The sequence below is a fragment of the Pelophylax lessonae genome, assembly GCF_965119305.1.
Source record: "Pelophylax lessonae genome assembly, chromosome: 9".
Taxonomy (NCBI): Eukaryota; Metazoa; Chordata; class Amphibia; order Anura; family Ranidae; genus Pelophylax; species Pelophylax lessonae.
Window position 1 is genome coordinate 224466287 of NC_138776.1, and position 19472 is coordinate 224485758.

A 19472-nucleotide genomic window follows, 5' to 3' on the forward strand; every position below is an offset into this window, starting at 1 on the left:
CTCAGGTATACATCTGTAATAAAACAGTTCAAGCCTATGTCGGCATTCAACCCATCAGGGCGCAATGATTTTATCAAAAAAATCCATTTTGTTTCACAACACCCAGAACTCAGAGAACCCCAATGAACGGGGGAAGAAATAATGGAGAAAGAATCATTGAACCAAGATACACGTACGACGATTGTTGGGATGACCGCAGGGAAAACACATATCGGAATCAGGGCAGAGACAGAACACCTACCCATTCCTATGACCAGATTGACACATACAATAGATTTTCACCCCTAAGGCAACACCAGGAATCTCAATATGAAAGTAGAGGCCCACCTCCCAGAAGGGGTTTTTTTCCAAGGGGAAACAGGGGAAGACCCCCGGGAGGAGGCAGAGGACCACAGGGACAACAAGGCCAATGGAGGAACAACAGATGGCAACAACCGTGGAGACGGGAGGATCATCAAGGAGGTCCGAGAGGAACGCACAGACCTCAAGGAGGGTACCACATCAACTGGAGAAGACCCCAACTGGGGGACCACAGGGGATCTCCAAGACAAGGAGGATCCGGTTTGAACAGGAGAGAAGAACCCCCCAGATTCTACGAACACGCAAGAAACAGAAACCAAGGGGAACAAGGGGGGTCTAAGAAAAAGGAGAGAATTTTAGGCAAAGGGATTTTTAATTTAAGCAACATGATTTTTAATAAAGAGGAATTGGAACTTTTATAGAAATAAATCTGTTTTTAACCCAAAGAATCCTCAAAATGAAAATTTGGAAGTTTTTAAAAGGATGGTCGAGGAGGAGATTAGGGCTTTCAAGATCAAAAACAAGAAAGAAAAAGATATATGGGAGACCATTAAAAAACTGGAAAAGAAGAAAGGAATAGTCATCAGACCAGCGGACAAAGGTGGGGGCCTGGTCATTCTAAATCAAAAGGATTATGAAGAGGAATTGGAACATCTCCTTAGTGCAGAAGACACATACAAAAAACTCCCAGGGGATCCCAAAGGGAAGTTCACCAAAGCCCTAAAAACGTATATTCAAAAAGGAAAGGATTCAGGCATTTTAAACAAGAAAGACAAATTATTTGAACCTAGAGGCAGCCAGAACACCAATTTATTACCTGCCTAAAATACACAAAAATGAAGAAAAACCACCGGGCCGACCTATAGTAAGTGGCATAAATTCTGTACATTCCCGGTTGGGAGAATATTTGGATAAATATTTACAGCCAATAGTGCCCAAAGGAAAATCGTATCTCAGGGACAGTAAGCAATTACTGTCAGACATCCAAAATTTGGAAATTAGGGAGGAAGATTTTCTAGTGACTATAGATGTCAACTCACTATACACCAATATAGTACAAAAAGATCGATTGGATAGTGTGGAATGGGCACTTTTTAAATATACAGATTTAAAACATGCACAGGTGCACTTTATCTTGGAAGGACTTCAAATGGCTATGAATTCCAACTACTTCTGGTACAAGGGACGCTATTATGCACAGACTAAAGGAGTTGCTATGGGGGCCAAGTATGCCCCCAGCGTCGCGAATTTATTCATGCAGAAATGGGAGAAGGGACAAGTGTTTAGCGTGGAAAGACCCAATTTAATTATCGAAGGTATATAGATGACATCATCTTAATCTGGAGAGGAGGTATGGAAACACTACAATCCTTCTATGAGATTAGCAGCAATGTATACGGGATCACCTTTACAGGAAATTGGAACCGAGAAAAAGTAGCCTATCTAGATCTGGAACTATTCAAGCAAGAAGGAAAATTAGCCAGTAAGACCTTTTTTCAAGAAAACTGACAAGAATGGGTATATCCCAATTAGGAGCTGCCATCACCCAAAGTGGCTGGGGAACATCCCAAAAGGACAACTTTTAAGGATAAGGAGAAATTGTAGCAATATACACGACTTTGATGTCCAAGCAGACATATTAATCCAAAGATTGAAAAGGGCTATAAGAAGAAGGATTTGGAACACTTAAAAGAATTAGTAAGGAACACCAAGAGAGGATCTCATTAAGGAAAAGGAAAGAAAGGAGAAAGACAATAAACATGAACTTGCATTCATAACTGGTTATCATAGACAACAAACAATTAGAAGGAATAAAGAAACATTGGCCTATACTCACAGCGGACAGGACCTTGAAGAAAATACTTCTGAGTAAACCGTCCTTTGTCTATAGGGGAGCACCTACACTAAAGGACAGGGTAGTACACAATGTAGTAAACCCACCCAAAACCATCTCTCTCCCTACGAGTATTAATGTTTTTTTTAGATGCAAAACTAACAGGAGACAACCGAAGAAAATTAAAAGTTTTAAATCTCATACCGCAGGTGTGGAATATAAAATAAAAGACACCATTACGTGCACCAGCACGCATGTGACATACGTCATCGAATGCCCTTGCCGATTACAATATATAGGGAGAACCACTCGACCCCTATACATAAGAATCAGAGAACATGTAAAAAATATTAAAAAGGGATTTGAAAAACATAACTTATCCAGACATTTCAAGGAAGTACACTCACAGGATCCCTCGGGTTTGACCTTTTATGGTATAGATAAAATAAAAGGGGACTGGAGAGGAGGCAACAAAAAAAAAAAAAAAAAAAAAAATGGATTTTTGTAAAATCTTACTGTAAAATCCTTTTCTCTTAGCTTATTGACAGACGCAGTCCTCTTTGATTCATATCAAATTGGGTTATACTGCCCTCTACAGGAGTAGGACACTAGGCAGAAGAAAACGTTCTGGCCCCACCTTAGGGGCAGTCCCAGAGGGTATATCCTCTCTCTGCTACAGGATGTTAGTTATGTCACAAAGCAGTGTCAGAGAATTTAACCCAACCCAAAGATAGAGGGGCGGGTACTGCGTCTGTCAATGAGCTAAGAGAAAAGGATTTTACGGTAAGATTTTACAAAAATCCATTTTTCTCTGTCGCTCATTGACAGACGCAGTCCTCTTTGATTCATATCAAATTGGGACGTCCCAAAGCAGTGCCACAAATGAGGGGTGGGATTAACGGAAATCAAAATCCAATCCAGAAGGCCCAACCGGTGCCAACTAGAAGTTTTAAAGGCTCATCAGACAAAAGGGATGAGACTCAACTAAAAAATCCAACAGAAAAAAACCCTCGAGGTAGACCACCGGTCTCCTCAAATTGCGGCCTGCAAAACCTTGCGGCCAAAAGAGGCATCTGACGATGCCATCACATCAACTTTATAGAATTTAGCAAAAGGTATGCACTGACGACCATGTGGCCGCCTTGCAAACCTGAAGCACTGACGCCTGATGGAGAAAGGCCCATGACGCACTAAGCGCCCGAGTGGAGTGCGCCTTAACAGGGAGGCTCCCGACCCTTAATAGAATAAGCCTGTACCACCGTCTGTCTGATCCATTTGGAGATAGTCGCGGCAGATGCAGGCAACCCCTTCTTAGGGCCATCCGTGATCACAAACAGTGAATCCGTTTTACGAAATGAATCCGTAGTATTCAAGTATACCCTGATTGCCCGAACTACATCCAAGGAATGCAGCGCAAATTCGAGGATGACTGGGCTTAGCACACAGGGAAGGCAATACAATGTCCTCATTCAAATGAAACGCTGAAACCACCTTAGGCAGAAAGGATGGATTCGGACGCAACACAACCTTATCCCTATGAACCACCAGATATGGGGAACGACAGGATAATGCAGCCAGTTCTGACACCCTGCGTGCAGAAGTGATAGCCACCAAGAAGGCCACCTTCTGGGATAAAGTAAGCAAGGGAATCTCTCTAATATTTTCAAAGGGAGGTTTCTGCAGAACCGACAGTACCAAATTAAGATCCCAGGGCGGTAAGGGTGCGCGCACCGGTGGAGCCAGGTGTCGCACTCCCTGGATGAAACTCCGCATCAGGGAATGAGTAGCCAGAGGCTTTTGAAAGAAGATTGCTAATGCTGAAACTTGACCCTTGATAGTGCTCAAGGACAGTCTCTGCTCAGCCCCCTTTTGCAGAAAGGCCAATATTCGGGCCATCGAATAAGAACGTGGAGGGAACCCAAGAGATTCACACCACGCAATATAAGACTTCCATGTGCGATGATAGATCTTTCTGGATGTCGCTTTCCTTGCCTTAATTAGAGTAGGAATCACTGAAGTCGACAATCCCTTGTCCTTCAGCACCTGGGTCTCAATAGCCAGGCCGTTAAAGCCAGCGATCGTAAAGCAGGATGGAAGATCGGTCCCTGCGACAGCAGATCCTCTCAGAGGAAGTCGCCAAGGAACGTCTGCGACCAGCCTGACCAGGTCGGCGTACCAGGCCCGAAGCGGCCAGTCCAAAGCTACCAGAATAACTGTGATTCCCTCCACCTCTATCCTGCGAAGAAGCTTCGGCAGCAACTTGAGAGGAGGGAAGGCATACAGTAGCTGATACTGCCCCCACGGGGCGATCAGTGCGTCTGCTAACGGATCGCGGGAGCGAGCCACAAACCTCCGCACTTTCCTGTTGAGCCGAGATGCCAACAGATCCACATTCGGGGTGCCCCAACGAAGGCACAGTTGGTGGAATACCTCTGGATGAAGAGACCATTTCCCTTGATCCAGACTGACGGCTGAGATAATCTGCCTGCCAATTCTCCACCCCCGGAATGAATACCGCGGAGAGAGCTGGAACAATCCGTTCCGCCCAACGAAAAATGCTGGCCACCTCTATGGCCGCTAGGACACTCTTGGTGCCCCCTGATGATTGACGTAAGCCACTGCTGTGGCATTGTCCGACTGGATCCGCACCGGGCTGCCCCGGAGCTGGTCGGTCCAATGAATCAGACAAAGTCTGATCGCTCTTAGTTCCAATACATTTATCGGCAACCTGGACTCTTCCAGGGACCAAAGCCCCTGAGCAGATAATCTGCCGAGAATTCCTCCCCACCCGGATAGACTGGCATCCGCGGTGACAATCGTCCAATATATTGGAAGAAATGACTTCCCCTGGCTGAGCATGGGAGACCGAAGCCACCAGACCAGGGACTCCCTGGTCCGATCGCTCAGTCGGATCCGATTGTCCAGGGAATCTGGATTCCGGTTCCATTTGAGAAGAATCTCTCTCTGAAGGATTCGGGTATGGGACTGGGCAAATGGTACAGCCTCGAAGGAAGCCACCATCAAACCCAGGACCCTCATGCAAGTCCGAAGGGAAGGCCAGTTGTCGGCTAGTAACAACTGAATCGTTGAACGAATCTTCCCGGAGTTTCCCCGCAGGAAGAAACACTTTTGCCCTGGATGTGTCTAAAATTAGACCCAGATATTCCAACCTCCTGGTGGGAACCAGAGATGACTTCTGCAGGTTCACCAGCCACCCGAACTCTTGCAAAGAGATCATGGTGATCTCTAAGTTTAGCAACAGAGTCTGCGGAGACTCCGCACGGAGCAGAAGATCATCTAGGTAACCTAGAATCGATATGCCTCATTGTCGCAACAGCGCCAAAACTGGGGCCAACACCTTTGTGAAGACCCGGGGAGCCGAGGCGAGACCAAAGGGTAACGCCACAAATTGATTATGGTTCTCTTCTACGGAAAAACGCAGGAAACGCTGATGTCCTGCGTAAATGGGAATGTGAAGATAGGCATCCTTGATGTCCATGGACGCCAGAAAATCCCCCTGATGCAGGGAGGCCGCTACTGTGCGAATGGACTCCATCTTGAATTTTTGTATCTTGACAAAAAGATTGAGTGCTCTTAAGTCCAGAATTGGACGCACCTTGCCCTCTTTTCTGGGTATTGTGAAAAGGTTCGAATAAAACCCTTGAAAACGCTCTGTCCAAGGAACATGGACCACCACTCCTTGTTGCATTAAATCCGTGACCGCCCCCCGCAAAGCTTCTAAGCTATCCGTGGATAGTCTGATATTGGAAGGGAAGAATCGCACCGGTGGAAGAGATTGAAACTCGGTCTTGTATCCTGACCGTATGACCTCGCAAACCCACTTGTCCGGGATTCTGGAAAGCCATGGATCCGGAAACCGGCGAAGACGTCCCCCCACCCGAGCTATGGGTGGGGGCGCACCTTCAGGCTTTGGTAGTCTTATTTTCAGGTCTGGAAGAGCCGGACTTTTGTTTACCCGACCAGCGCCCCTTGAAACCTCCTGCAGGAGTTTTGGAGGGCTTGCCTTATCGCCCGCCCCCGCGGAGCGAAAAAAAATTTTATGAGCGTAAAAGGAAGGCCCCAGTCTCTGACGAGGTCCTTTTCCCTTAGTATTCTGTGGCAAAAAGGTGCTCTTGCCCCCAGTGAGATCCTTGATAATCTCATCCAAGGTGGCCCCAAATAGGCGATCCCCCTGAAAAGGGAGATTAGCCAAAGTCTTTTTGGAACCTTGGTCCGCCGACCAGCACTTCAACCACAGCACATGCCTGAGGACCACTGCTGAAATCAAAGCCGCCCCAACAATGGAGTGGCGTCCAGAGCAGCGTCACAGACAAATTGTAATCCTTGTATCATCTGCTCCAGCAGGTCTGATACTGCCGGGGGGATGCTTCTCCCCTCTAAGTCCCGGCGTAACAACTTGGTCCATTCCGTCAATGTTTGCGAAACCAAACCAATTGCAATCACTGGCCTAAAAGCTGACCCAATCAGGGAAAAGCTGGAGCGAGACACGGCTTCCACCTTACGATCCACCGGATCCCTAAAGGACGGAGCGTCCTCCAATGGGATAACAGTAGCTTTATTTAATCTGGAAATTGGTGGATCCACCACCGGTGGTACTGTCCATTTCTTGAGGAGGGATTTCTCAAACGGATAACGCCTAATAATGCGTTTGGAAATACCAAGGGTTCGTTTCGGACGACCCCATTCCTCTTTAATTATATTACCAAAACATTTGGGCAAGGGAAACACCCTCGCCATCTTAGTAGGTCTATTAGTACCAAAAGGAATCTCCGTATCAGCTACTTCTGCCGGTGTAACCTCCAGTCTTAAGGTTTCCCAGACAGAAACAATTAGTGCATTCACCAATGCTTCTTCTTGAGCTATGGCGGATGCTGAAACGTCCTCCTCACTGTCTGAGGAGACAGTACCCGAAACACAAGTCCCAGATGAGGGACCTGCAGCTACAGCGACAAGCTCAGAATCTGAAGTTTCAGATGAAATAGGGGTAGGCGGGGGGTCGCTTCCTTGCGCCCCGTTCCTTTTTTTTTTTAAATCAGATAATTTTTGAGAAAAAAAAAAAAAAAAATAACACACAAAAACTTTTTTCACATACAATACATAACAAAACCAAAACATAAAAAAAGGGAACAGACAATGAGTTCTCCATTTCTCGATAATACCTTACTTAGAGAGGCATGGGCAGAACAAATGCGGCGGCTGAGGAACCGTCGCCGAGTGCACGACATCACTACAATATGTCATCCATGAAAATACAGTGCAGTAGAAATAATCTAATACTCTAAGCATCATACTTCCAGAACAAAGTTCCAGGAGGATATGTCTCCATCAGAAACAAAACAAGACACAAATTCCGGTGAGCAATTCCATACACGTGGGCCACAGGGGATGTCTACGTATCAGCCATAAGGAAATTGCGGTAGACCTAAGATCGTCGAACCCCACCCATAATCCTATTGGACACTAGATGAAGTGGGGCTAGACCCGGGACATCTAACCATGGGCCCCATATGCGCTCAAATTTCATGGCATTCCCTCTGTGTTTATAGGTGAGATGCTCCCTGTTCAAGAGTACCTTAACCTCCTCCACCCAGGCGTCATGCGTAGGAGCCTGAGCAGAGATCCATTTCCGGGCTATCAGTTTTCAAGCAATAAAGAGTACTCTGAGGATTGCAGTGTGTACCTCGGGGGGGTAGAGTTCCTCATCCAGCCACCCCAGGATACACAGTTTGGGTTCCACAGACAATGTCAGTTTCCAGATATCGTTAATAGAGCGTATAATCCCATGCCAGTAGCGATGTAACTTCGGGCAGTGCCACAGCATATGTAATAAATCGCCCGTGTGAACTTTGCATCGAGGGCACAGGGGAGTATCCCTCCGCCGCCAACCATGCAAGCACTGCGGGGTCCGGTAGGTACGGTGTAAAATAAATAATTGAGTAAGTCTCTGTGAGGAGGACAGAGAGACCCTGGGAACATTGTCCAGGATACCGGTCCACTCCTCAGCAGAAATGGGACCCAGGTCCTCAGCCCAGGATTCCCTGCATTTAAGTGTCATAGCTCTTGAAACCTGTCCCATGAGGGCCGTGTATAGCGAGGAGATCTGCCCCTTTTTACTTGTGGTGTTCACTAAACTCAGAAGGATAGCTGGCTGGCACATACCCCATGGAGAGACCCTAGACTGAGTATTAATGGCATGACGTAGCTGGAGATACTGAAAGAAGAGGGAGTTAGGCAGGCCAAATTCGGTGCGTAAAGACTGGAAATCCTTAAGCACATCCCCCCTATACAATTGGTAAATAAAGCGGATGCCATAGTCCCCCCATCGCAGAGAGGTCCGTAATTTATCCAGTTCGGGATAGTTAGCGTTATTCAGTATACGGGAGTATTTGGAGAATCCAACATAAGTAAAATGTTTCTTAGCTCTCTGCCAAACCCTGTCAAGAAGCGCGAGAGTGGGACAGCCAGACAAACCTCGCAGGGTGCCCGACTCCAGCGCCTCGACAAGCGTCCCACCAGCCAGACGAGTCTCAAGGATCCGCCTGACAGGATCAGTGGCGTCATCTCGCAACCATCCCGTCACGTGCTGCAGTTGGGACGCCAAAAAGTAATAGAAGGGGTTCGGAACGGCCAAACCACCACTATCCTTGGCTTCCTGCAAAGTTTCTAAATGAATCCTGGCGGACTGTTTCCTCCAAATGAGTGCACGATAAACAGTGTTGAAGCGCTTGAACACATGTATGGGGACCCATACCGGTGAGTTATGCAAAACATATAAGAGCTGTGGATTCCAGATCATCTTGATCAGGTTGCATCTGCCAACCACCGACAGAGGCAACCTGACCCAGCCAGTCAACTTCTCTCGAAACCTATGCAACAAAGGGAGAACATTGAGCTTAATATATTGCCCCAGATCAGGGTGGACCACCACTCCCAAATAGCGGAATTGGGACACCACCTCAATCTGTGACGCAACCGGGGGCAATGCAACCTCCAGGGGGTCTAGCGGCAGCAAGACAGACTTATCCCAATTTATCTGGAAACCCGAGAAGGATCCGAATCTATGAATCAGGTGCATTAATGCAATCAGTGAGCCCGACGCGTCGCCAAAAAACAACAACGCGTCGTCAGCATACAATGCAAGCTTGTCCTCCCGTTCCCCCCGTCGGAAACCCACAATAGCTGGGTCAGCCCTCACCGCCGCCGCCAGAGGCTCCACCGCTAGGGCAAACAGCAGGGGGGACAACGGACACCCCTGCCTAGTGCCCCTACACAGCGGAAATGATCGTGAAAGCGAATTATTGACGCGGAGACAAGCCGTAGGTGCAGCATATAGGATCTTCATCCATTTAATAAAGGAGGGTCCCAAGCCAAAGCATTCAAGGGCCGCCCATAGGTACTGCCATTCCACGCTATCAAATGCTTTAGCAGCGTCAAGCGATAGTATTGCTCTTCGACCACAATTATCCGGAGGGACCTGCATATTCAAATACAGTCTACGGATATTGGTGGCTGTGGACCGGCCCGGTATAAAACCGGATTGGTCACCATGCACCAGCTTGGCAATAACTTTCGACAAACGAGTAGCCAGCACTTTAGCCAGTAATTTCAAATCAGTGGGTAATAGAGAAATCGGTCTATAAGATTCTGGGCGAGTCGGATCCTTCCCGGGCTTCAGGAGAACAACTACCACTGCCTCATACATGGAGCGGGGGAGCTCCCCCGTTTCATAAGAGGCTTGTAAGACAGTAAATAACTCAGGCAACAAAACCCCTCCAAAAGTTTTATACATCTCTAATGGTATCCCATCCGTCCCTGGGGCCTTAGAATTAGGGGAAGAAGCCAGAGCCTCCTGTAATTCCTCCAACCGGATAGGGGAATCCAGCATCGCCCTATCTCAGGCAGACACCCTCGGCAGCTGGAGTTCCCCAAGGAAGGTCTGTAGATCCACCGGGTCATAAGACACCTTGGAGGAGTACAGATCCTCAAAAAATGACCTAAATCCCTGTAAGACATCCGCAGTATCCGTGACCTCCCGATCAGCAGAAAGAACCAGCCTGTGTATTATGGATGGAGGGCGCTGAGCTCTAGAAATCACAGCGAGCATGTGACCTGTCTTCTCCCCTTCCTCAAAGTAAGCCTGGGAGGTGAAGAAGCGCTTATGGTCCGCCTGCTGGTGTTGTACCGATCTATAGAAACGTTGTGCTTCCAACCAACGGCCCTCCGAGGCCGCCGTGGGGGAAGCTAAGTAGTCGCGCTCGGCCTGGAGCACCGCCTCACCAGCCTCCTTTGCCCAGCGTCTGCTATTAGATTTAATAGAGGAAACCTCCTTAATGCACATCCCACGTAAATATGCTTTCATAGTGTTCCACACAATCCCCGGAGCTGCAGAGTGCCTGTTTTCAGTAAAAAAGTGCGTCAACTGGGTGGCAAATGATGCATGATCCGGGAACAGCGAAAGCCAAAACGGGTTCAGCTTCCAATGCATGGGTAATCTACCCCCCGGAAACCGGAGCCGTAGCTGGAGTGGGGAGTGATCCGACAACCCCCTAGCTAAATAGGTAACTACCGGGGAAAGGGCGTGGGTAAGGTCCGAGCCAAAGGCAAGGTCAATACGGGATAGTGAGGAGTGAGACAGGGAATGACAAGAGAAACCAGCAGCAAGCGGATGCGAACTGCGCCAGAGATCCACCAGGCCCAGCTCCCCCATAAATCGAGCAAACGGAGTGGGCCTCCTGGAACCCCCGGGGCAGAATCTCCTATGGACATCTAGGGTTGGGTCAAGCACGTTATTAAAATCACCCAGCACTAATATTGGCACTTGGGGATGTTTCCCAACAAACCGAGACAGGCACTCTAGCACCTCAAAAGGAGAAGGGAGGAGGGATATACACATTCGCTATTATACACACAAATGCATTCCATACTCCAGCCAAGAAAATAAATCTGCCTTGAGAGTCCACCAAGGAGTCCTGCAATTCAAATTTGATAGTTGCTGAAAGTAAAATCGAGACACCCCTAGAATATTGGCTGTGATAGGAATGATACTGGATCGGAAACCGCCTAGAACGGAGTCCGCCGGCCGAGTCTGGAGTAAAGTGGATTTCCTGCAGGCACACCATCGCAGGACCTTGGTGCGACAACAGGGTCATAACAGCAGTGCGTTTACTAGGGTCCCCCAGTCCTCGGACATTCCAGGATAACAAAGAGTCATTAATGGTCGCCATGGTAACTAAACACTGCAGGAAAGTGGCAGGAGGAGCCAACAGGGGGACCGCGGAGAGGATCCCAGCAGGGGGACCAGGTATTCAGGAACCGTAGAGGAGGCCGAGGGGCACAAAGTTCAGTACAGGTAGCACAGCGCGTAGGGCGTGCAGGAAAAGTTCCATAGTGCATGTCACCGGAAGAAAAACCAGACCGAAAAACAAAAACCAAACACACATAATGAAGAACAGGGACAAAAAAACGTGGCGAAATGTAGCCGGGGGAGCTACATTCACCCGTGCCCCGCAGGGAACAGTCATCCAGCCCTAGCAGGGCGAGGGGGTAGTAGAAGAGGGCCCGAACTTCCATAACTGTATAGACCCGATTCTTCCCTTCCACGGGCTCCAGAAAGTGAGACAACGGTGGTACCATAATCCCCGAACAATGTACGGCTCCGTGGCTCACAGCAGAATATTAAAGGACCCAATCAGCTTAAGTAGACCCTTGCTCCACGTGGGGATGATCATTCCGCCGCAGCTCTGAGCTGCCGCTCCTGGCGATCCAGCCAGTTAGTGGCAGAAGTGTGATTCTCAAAGAAGTGCACTGTTCCGTTCGCCACTACACGAAGTTTGGCCGGATACATCATGGAATACACCAATGGAATGGCACGCAGGCGTTTTTTGATTTCAGTAAATCGCGCCCTCTGCTTCTGTAGAGCTGCCGAAAAATCAGGATTTATGGAAACTCTAGTGCCTTGAATCTCCATGCGAGGCTGTTGCCGGGCAAGTCTCAGAATAATATCTCTATCTTTATAGTGAAGCAGCTTCAGCAGAAATGGCCTATCAGGGCCCCCTGGTGGAGGAGCCCTGAAAGGCACCCTATGTGCACGCTCCACAGAGAAAAATGGGGAGAGATTGTCTTTCCCAAAGGTAGTTAGCAACCATTGTTCGATGAATTCCACCGGAGATTTACCCTCTGCTTTCTCTGGGATGACCACCAGGCGCAGATTACTGCGGCGCAGCCGGTTCTCCATATCCTCCAGTCTGTTCATTGCTTCAGAGACCCCTGAGGAGTTCATTCGCACATCTTGGATCAGGGGGGGTAAATCATCCTCAACCGCACTCACCCGGCCCTCCAAAGCTGTGGTCCGCTCTCTCATCTTTTGCATGTCTTGCCTGATATGAAGCAGACCCTCCTTCATACTCTTAACTTCCCCTGACAGCTCAGAGAGGGAAGCACCATAGGTATGGATCGCCGTTAGGACGTCCTGGATAGTGGGGACGGCCTGGCAGACATCCTCCATCGGAGATGCGTCCTCAGCACCCTCCGGCTGTGTACTCACTGCGGGCCCTGGAGGAGATCCTGCCTGGATAGCCTTGTGCGGAGACGGCGCTGCCATGGGTGGAGAGGGAGGATTCCTGGAGGTCGGTGAAGGAGCCGGAGGAGAGGTAGCAGGCTTGTGCTTAGCCGGGTCCCGGGCAAACTTCCCCAGCTTAGCGATGGCTGTGGGCGGCTTTTCACAGACCGCACGCTGTGGGAGCGGGCCGGCGCCATCTTGGATCTGCCTGGCCGCGGCGGTACTGTCATCCTTCCTCCTAGTCATGGCGGAGCGAGGCAGCGAGGAGCACAGAATGATCACCGGAGTGCAATGTACGGAGGTGCGGGTCAGATTGGTAGTTGTATCGGGTGTTAGGGTCCAGTAATCAGGATGTTATCAGGCAGGATAGCAGAGCCGACTCGGGACACGTCCGCTCACATAGGCAGTTCAGCCACGCCCCCTTGCGCCCAGTTCCTGACAGGCCACTTCCACCCGGGATACAAAAGACTCCAAAACCGCTGACAATGCATCAATTGAAAGTGGGGAACTGGAGGGTCCTGCAGCCACCTCGAGGGGATCAGGTGGGGATACATGTGTGGCAGGGTCCATGCTAATCTAGGACACCTTGCCAGTAAAAAATTTGCAAAAGAAAAAATAAAAATAAAAATACCTCAGTGTACCTGCTTTGGACCCCCACAGAGAGAGAGAGACCCCAAGGGCTCACCACCTGGTGCAGAGAAGCTTCTACCAAACTGCTCTCAGCGCTGTCCTATGCAGACCAGAAGTCCTGTGATCGCTTTCCCGGCGCTCCTCGTGGTAGCTGGGTACACCAAACATGGCCGCCCCCATGCAGGAGACAACAGGCTACGGCAAAATGGCGGCCTGCGTGACCTGCGGGCGGCCTGTGTAAAAAATAGCGGTTCGCTATGAGGCCTATGGGCCTGCGGGATCCGTGCAGCAAGATGGCGGCGGCCTGCCGCTCTTGTGTGGCTTGTTACTGGAGGATTGGCAGCGGCTGGCGGCGGCCTGCAAGTGCAGCCTGCCGGTGGATGGCGGTAGCCCCTGCTACATCACTCTGCATAGGGTAAGTGCTCTATATGCCAGTACTTTCTATGATTATCTCAATAGTCAATGCCTCCTGGAGCGTCAGCTCCCAAACCAAGCCTCCTGGAGCGTCAGCTCCCAAACCAAGGCTCCTGGAGCGTCCGCTCCCAAACCAAGGCTCCTGGAGCGTCCGCTCCCAAACCAAGGCTCCTGGAGCGTCCGCTCCCAAACCAAGGCTCCTGGAGCGTCCGCTCCCAAACCAAGGCTCCTGGAGCTTCCGCTCCCAAACCAAGGCTCCTGGAGCTTCCGCTCCCAAACCAAGGCTCCTGGAGCGTCAGCTCCCAAACCAAGGCTCCTGGAGCGTCAGCTCCCAAACCAAGGCTCCTGGAGCGTCAGCTCCCAAACCAAGGCTCCTGGAGCGTCAGCTCCCAAACCAAGGCTCCTGGAGCGTCAGCTCCCAAACCAAGGCTCCTGGAGCGTCAGCTCCCAAACCAAGGCTCCTGGAGCGTCAGCTCCCAAATCAAGGCTCCTGGAGCGTCAGCTCCCAAACCAAGCCTGCTGGAGTGTAACTCCTGTTCATCCAATCATACTCTCAATAAGGAAGATCTGTGAACATGTCATAGGACAGAGGGGGAACCTTAGGCTCAAAGGATCTGACCATCCACATCCTGACTAGACAGAAAAAAACTAACATCCTGTAGCAGAGAGAGAGAGGATATACCCTCTGGGACTGCCCCTAAGGTGGGGCCAGAACGTTTTCTTCTGCCTAGTGTCCTACTCCTGTAGAGGGCAGTATAACCCAATTTGATATGAATCAAAGAGGACTGCGTCTGTCAATGAGCGACAGAGAAAGAATGATTTCAAAAAATGAAACGAAACTGATTTTTTTGATGAAATCATTGCGCCCTGGTGGGTTGAATGCAGACATAGACTTGAACTGTTTTATTACAGACGTATAACTGAGATACCTCTATATATTTTACATTTTTGTCCACTACCTTGTTAAAGAATATTTTTAATTTTTTGCCTTGATGATGCCCTCGTATAATGACTTTTTTAGGAGTTCTCCCTATTAAGTTTTTATGAGATTTTTATGAATTTTAAATGGTGTTTAAGATTTTTATGATATTTTTATGACCAGCTCTCTTTTTTAGGTTAGGATTCTATATGATGGTTCTTTTAAAGCCCCCTTTTTTTCCCTTATGATCCCCCCCTTTTTTATGATGGTTTTATGATGTTTTTTATAACACTTTTTATCAGTCCTTTATGATTTTTATGATGTCCTCCATGATTTTTTAATGATGGTTTAAGGTGTGTGTCATAAATATAAGTTTTAAACTTTTTAAATATTTTTTTTAAACATTGATGTTCCATTTTTCCACTCCACTTCCTTTTTCTACGCTGAGCTTATGGAAGTTCTCCAGATCCCTGTAATGATCCATTTTAATGGGTAATTCTTTTGGCTTGGCTTTTTTTTTTTTTTTTTTTGGCTTTTGTACGTTTCGAGTCCTCTTTTTTATGCATTTTAGTTACATATGTTCCAATTTCTCTTGTTTTACATTCACATTTTATCCCTTTATTTTAAAAAAGATACAAAGTTTTGCTGGTCAATTAAGCATTGAATTATATACCTCTCCCATCTGCTGATAATATTCTCCTTACACTATTTATTAGTTTCTGCACTGTAAATAAATAGTATTGGAATAAATTATCACTTATTTTGGAATTTATTTATTTATTTGCACATTAGCACCTTTCGCACAAGTTTAATCGCACAAAGTAAGATCCGACCGATCCGATTGGATTGATACGTGTGCTGCACTTATTTTATTATATTTCATTGGTGTCACTTCTTTTTTGTGGAGTCTATTATATGAAGTTTACATACAATTTCACCCCGACACTTGATCACTTATAGGTAGCGCCGCATCAACTTCTTTTGCACTTTATTAAAGAGAAACAAATATTTTCAAAAGAAAACAAAAACTGAGACCGAAGTCCCAGCCGGGAACCTAGGTCCTACTCCTAAACTAGGTAGCAAGAAACTGATTAGTGAGCACAGTGTGTCTGGGGTAATGTCATGAGAGACAGCCCCTATAGGCGTGTCAAGTGAAAAGTTTTCACTGCCTAGTTTACTCCTGTAGATGGTGCATTACCCATTCGTGAAGAAACATTGAGAGCTGCGTCTGTCAGAGGACGTAAGAGAAATTCCAAGGCACAGGAAGAAGGTTGCAAAACAGGGCCACTCTCTGCAACAGTAATACATGTCCCTTCTTAAGTCGAAAGCCAATGCAATTAGCAGAAGCTTTGCAGACCCATCATATTGAACAGTAAACGTCAGCTGGGCTTTAACTCACTAGCATGGTCACAGCAGACCAAGTTTGTACAAGAAAAGATCAACTAACCTTAATCTTCTACGTGGGTCTGTTGAACTGGGACCCCTCCGTCCAGCAGTGGAATAATCTGGCCCATCCATATAACCACCAAGGCTCCTACGATCATCCTCCAGTCCATAGGCATCCTCAGATGTATACCTGCCTGAAAGAAGGTCAGACTGGCTGCCTCCAAAACCAGCACCTCTGACTTGGGGCTGAGCACCATAACCAGGACCCCTATATGACTCAACAGAACGGTATCGGTTGTTTGGTCTGGACAAGCTGCTGTAGCCAGGATGCGTTTGAGGCTGAACCATCTGCATTGGCTCTGTTCCAGGTCCTCGAAAATGGTAATTGCGGGGAACAGTGGTGTAGGTACCAACTCCACCAGAAACGTCCCGGTAAGGTCGATCCAAAGTCTGCGAGTACCCCACAGAAGGTTTTAACTAGAACAAAGAAGAAAGTATGCTGTGAAAAAAAGTGGTCGTCATGCTCGCAAAAATCTAAAAACTTGCACGGAGCCACTTACTGTGATGTCACTGTGTCTGGGTTCCTCAGATATACTGTATGACAAGTAGGATGGATCACCATCTGGTGGATAAGCCTCATCAACAGGATGACCGTGACTATCCATCCTGGCTGGGGAGTAAACAGGTGACGGATCCTATGGAAAGAAAAAAAACTTTAAGTACACAGTATTTATTACCCAAAAATATACAAACTCTATTCCAAAAAAGTTGGGACACTGTACAAATTGCGAGGAAAAAAGGAATGGACTAATTTACAAATCACAAACTTATTTTATTCACAATATAATATAGATAAATCATAATGGTGAAAGTGAGACATTTTGAAATTTCATGCCAAATATTGGCTCATTTTCGATTTCATGAGAGCTACACATTCCAAAATGTTGGGACAGGTAGCAATAAAAGGCCAGAAAAGTTAAATGTACATATAAGGAACAGCTGGAGGACCAATTTGCAACTTATTAGGTCAATTGGCAACATGATTGGGTATAAAAAGAGCCTCTCAGTGTGGCAGTGTTTCTCAGAAGTTGAGATGGGCAGAGGATCCCCAATTCCCCCAATGCTGCAGTGAAAAATAGTGGAGCAATATCAGAAAGGAGTTTCTCAGAGAAAAATTGCAAAGAGTTTAAAGTTATCATCATCTACAGTGCATATCATCCAAAGATTCAGAGAATCTGGAACAATCTCTGTGCATAAGTGTCAAGGCCGGAAAACCATACTGGATACCCATGATCTTCGGGCCCTTAGACAGCAGTGCATCACATACAGGAATGCTACTGTAATGGAAAATCACAACATAGGCTCAGGAATACTTCCAGAAAACATTGTTGGTGAACACAATCCGTGCCATTCGCCGTTGCCGGCTAAAACTCTATAGGCCAAAAAAGAAGCCATATCTAAACATGATCCAGAAGCACAGGCGTTTTTTCTCTGGGCCAAGGCTCATTTAAAATGGACTGTGGCAAAGTAGAAAACTGTTTTGTGGTCAGCCTGCAGTCCAGATCTTTCACTCATAGAAAACATTTGGCGCATCATAAAGAGGAAGATGCGACAAAGAAGACCTTTGACAGTTGAGCAACTAGAAGCCTATATTAGACAAGAATGGGACAACATTCCTTTTCCTAAACTTGAGCAACTTGTCGCCTCAGTCCCCAGACGTTTGCAGATTTTTTTGAGATGTGTTGATACCATGAAATTTAAAATCAACTTATTTTTCCCTTAAAATTATACATTTTCTCAGTTTAAACATTTGATATGTCATCTATGTTGTATTCTGAATAAAATATTGAAATTTGAAACTTCATCATTGCTTTTTGTTTTTATTCACAATTTGTACAGTGTCTCAACTTTTTTGGAATCGGGTTTGTATATCTATGTTATACAAACTCCAAACTTATACTTTTCTCACCTGAGAGATGTGTATATCTGTATATTTTTTCCGCTGCCCCTCTTGGGGGTGAACAATCCTCCCGTTCTGAAAAGACAAATACAGTTTTTTTTTTTTTTAAAAAAAAAAGGTATGACTCATTGGCACCACCATTTCAAGGGAAAAGACACCCTAATAAAAAAGTACATCAGATTATTTTCCTGTGAAACTTTATTAAAGAGAAGTATTAGGGCGAAACCATGGGGCAAAATAAAAAATTACATACGATATAGACCAGTGATGGATGGCGAGCCTTGGCACCCCAGATGTTTTGGAACTACATTTCCCATGATGCTCAGCTACACTGCAGAGTGCATGAGCATCATGGGAAATGTAGTTCCAAAACATCTGGAGTGCCAAGGTTTGCCATCACTGATATAGACTGTCACTAGCATTAACACATCAGTCTTTGTTTTTCCTTGTTCCCCCATAACAGTTTTACTGTATCGAGCCTGCCAGTAACCCTGTTATTCTTTACCTTCCTGGAAGTTTTTTTTTACCTTAATACATTCTGTGCATTGAGATAAAAAGCCTTCTGGGTGCAGCAAAATCTCAATCCAGCAATGTGCATGAGAGTAGCGGCTCTCCTGGGTGTCTCAGCGGCTCACACAGCAGCGGGAGTCATTAGCTCCTGCTGCTCTCAATCACAGCCATTGAGCTAATGAGGAGAGCGGGGTCAGGACAAGTTGCGCTGCAAGTGTCAATGGATAATGTTCATTCACAGGAGCGTTGCTCGGGAGTAGAGCTGCACGATTAATCGTATGAAAATCGCGATCTCGATTCACCCCCCCTGACGATCTAAACCTGACATATGCTCGATTCTTTGCATAGCTGCAGAAAAAAAAAAAAAAAAAAGCCTCCCGCAAACAAACACCTATCAGCATTCAGTCTCCCAGTAAGGGCTCTTTCACACGGTCTGCCTCCGTAGGCGGATCCGTGTTGCTCAGCGAGGATCGATCCGCGATCCCCGCTGAGCCGGTGGATGACAGCTCCGTCTCCGCTTGCAGTGCGGAGAGGGAGGTGTCTCAGCCCCCGCTGCCCTCTATGGGGGATCGGATGAGAGCGGACCGATTGTCCGCTCTCATCAGATCCGATCCGAATACTGAACGGATGGAAAAATAGGGTTTCCATCCGTCCAGATTTCACGCACAGGATCGGATGCGGATGGCAGCGGGTGTCTCCGCTGACACCCGCTGCCCCATAGAGCTGCATGGAGGATCCGATCAGATCCGCCTAAAAAACTGACAGGCGGATCTGATCGGACCGCCCGTGTGAAAGAGCCCTAACTATAAACAAAATGATTACATTGTATCTTTTCCTTTCCTCTGCCAGGGAGAAGAAGTTTAACCTCTTAAAGACTAGACCTTTTTCTGACACTTGTTGCTTGCAAGTTAAAATCATTTTTTTTTGCTAGAAAAGTACT

General features: G+C 47.2%; 1 protein-coding gene across 5 annotated transcripts in view; it reads right to left on the minus strand.

The window, feature by feature from the left end:
- Positions 1-19472, minus strand: part of LOC309562497 (catenin delta-1-like) — a 707773-nt gene that overhangs the window by 594017 nt on the left and 94284 nt on the right. For all 5 annotated transcript variants that reach the window (XM_082266730.1, XM_082266729.1, XM_082266728.1 and 2 more), the window contains 3 exons: positions 18032-18097; positions 16623-16757; positions 16124-16539 (listed from right to left, as the gene is read on the minus strand). In XM_082266730.1, the coding sequence (XP_082122856.1) occupies positions 16124-16539; positions 16623-16757; positions 18032-18097 (617 nt within the window). The remainder of the gene's footprint in view (positions 1-16123; positions 16540-16622; positions 16758-18031; positions 18098-19472) is intronic.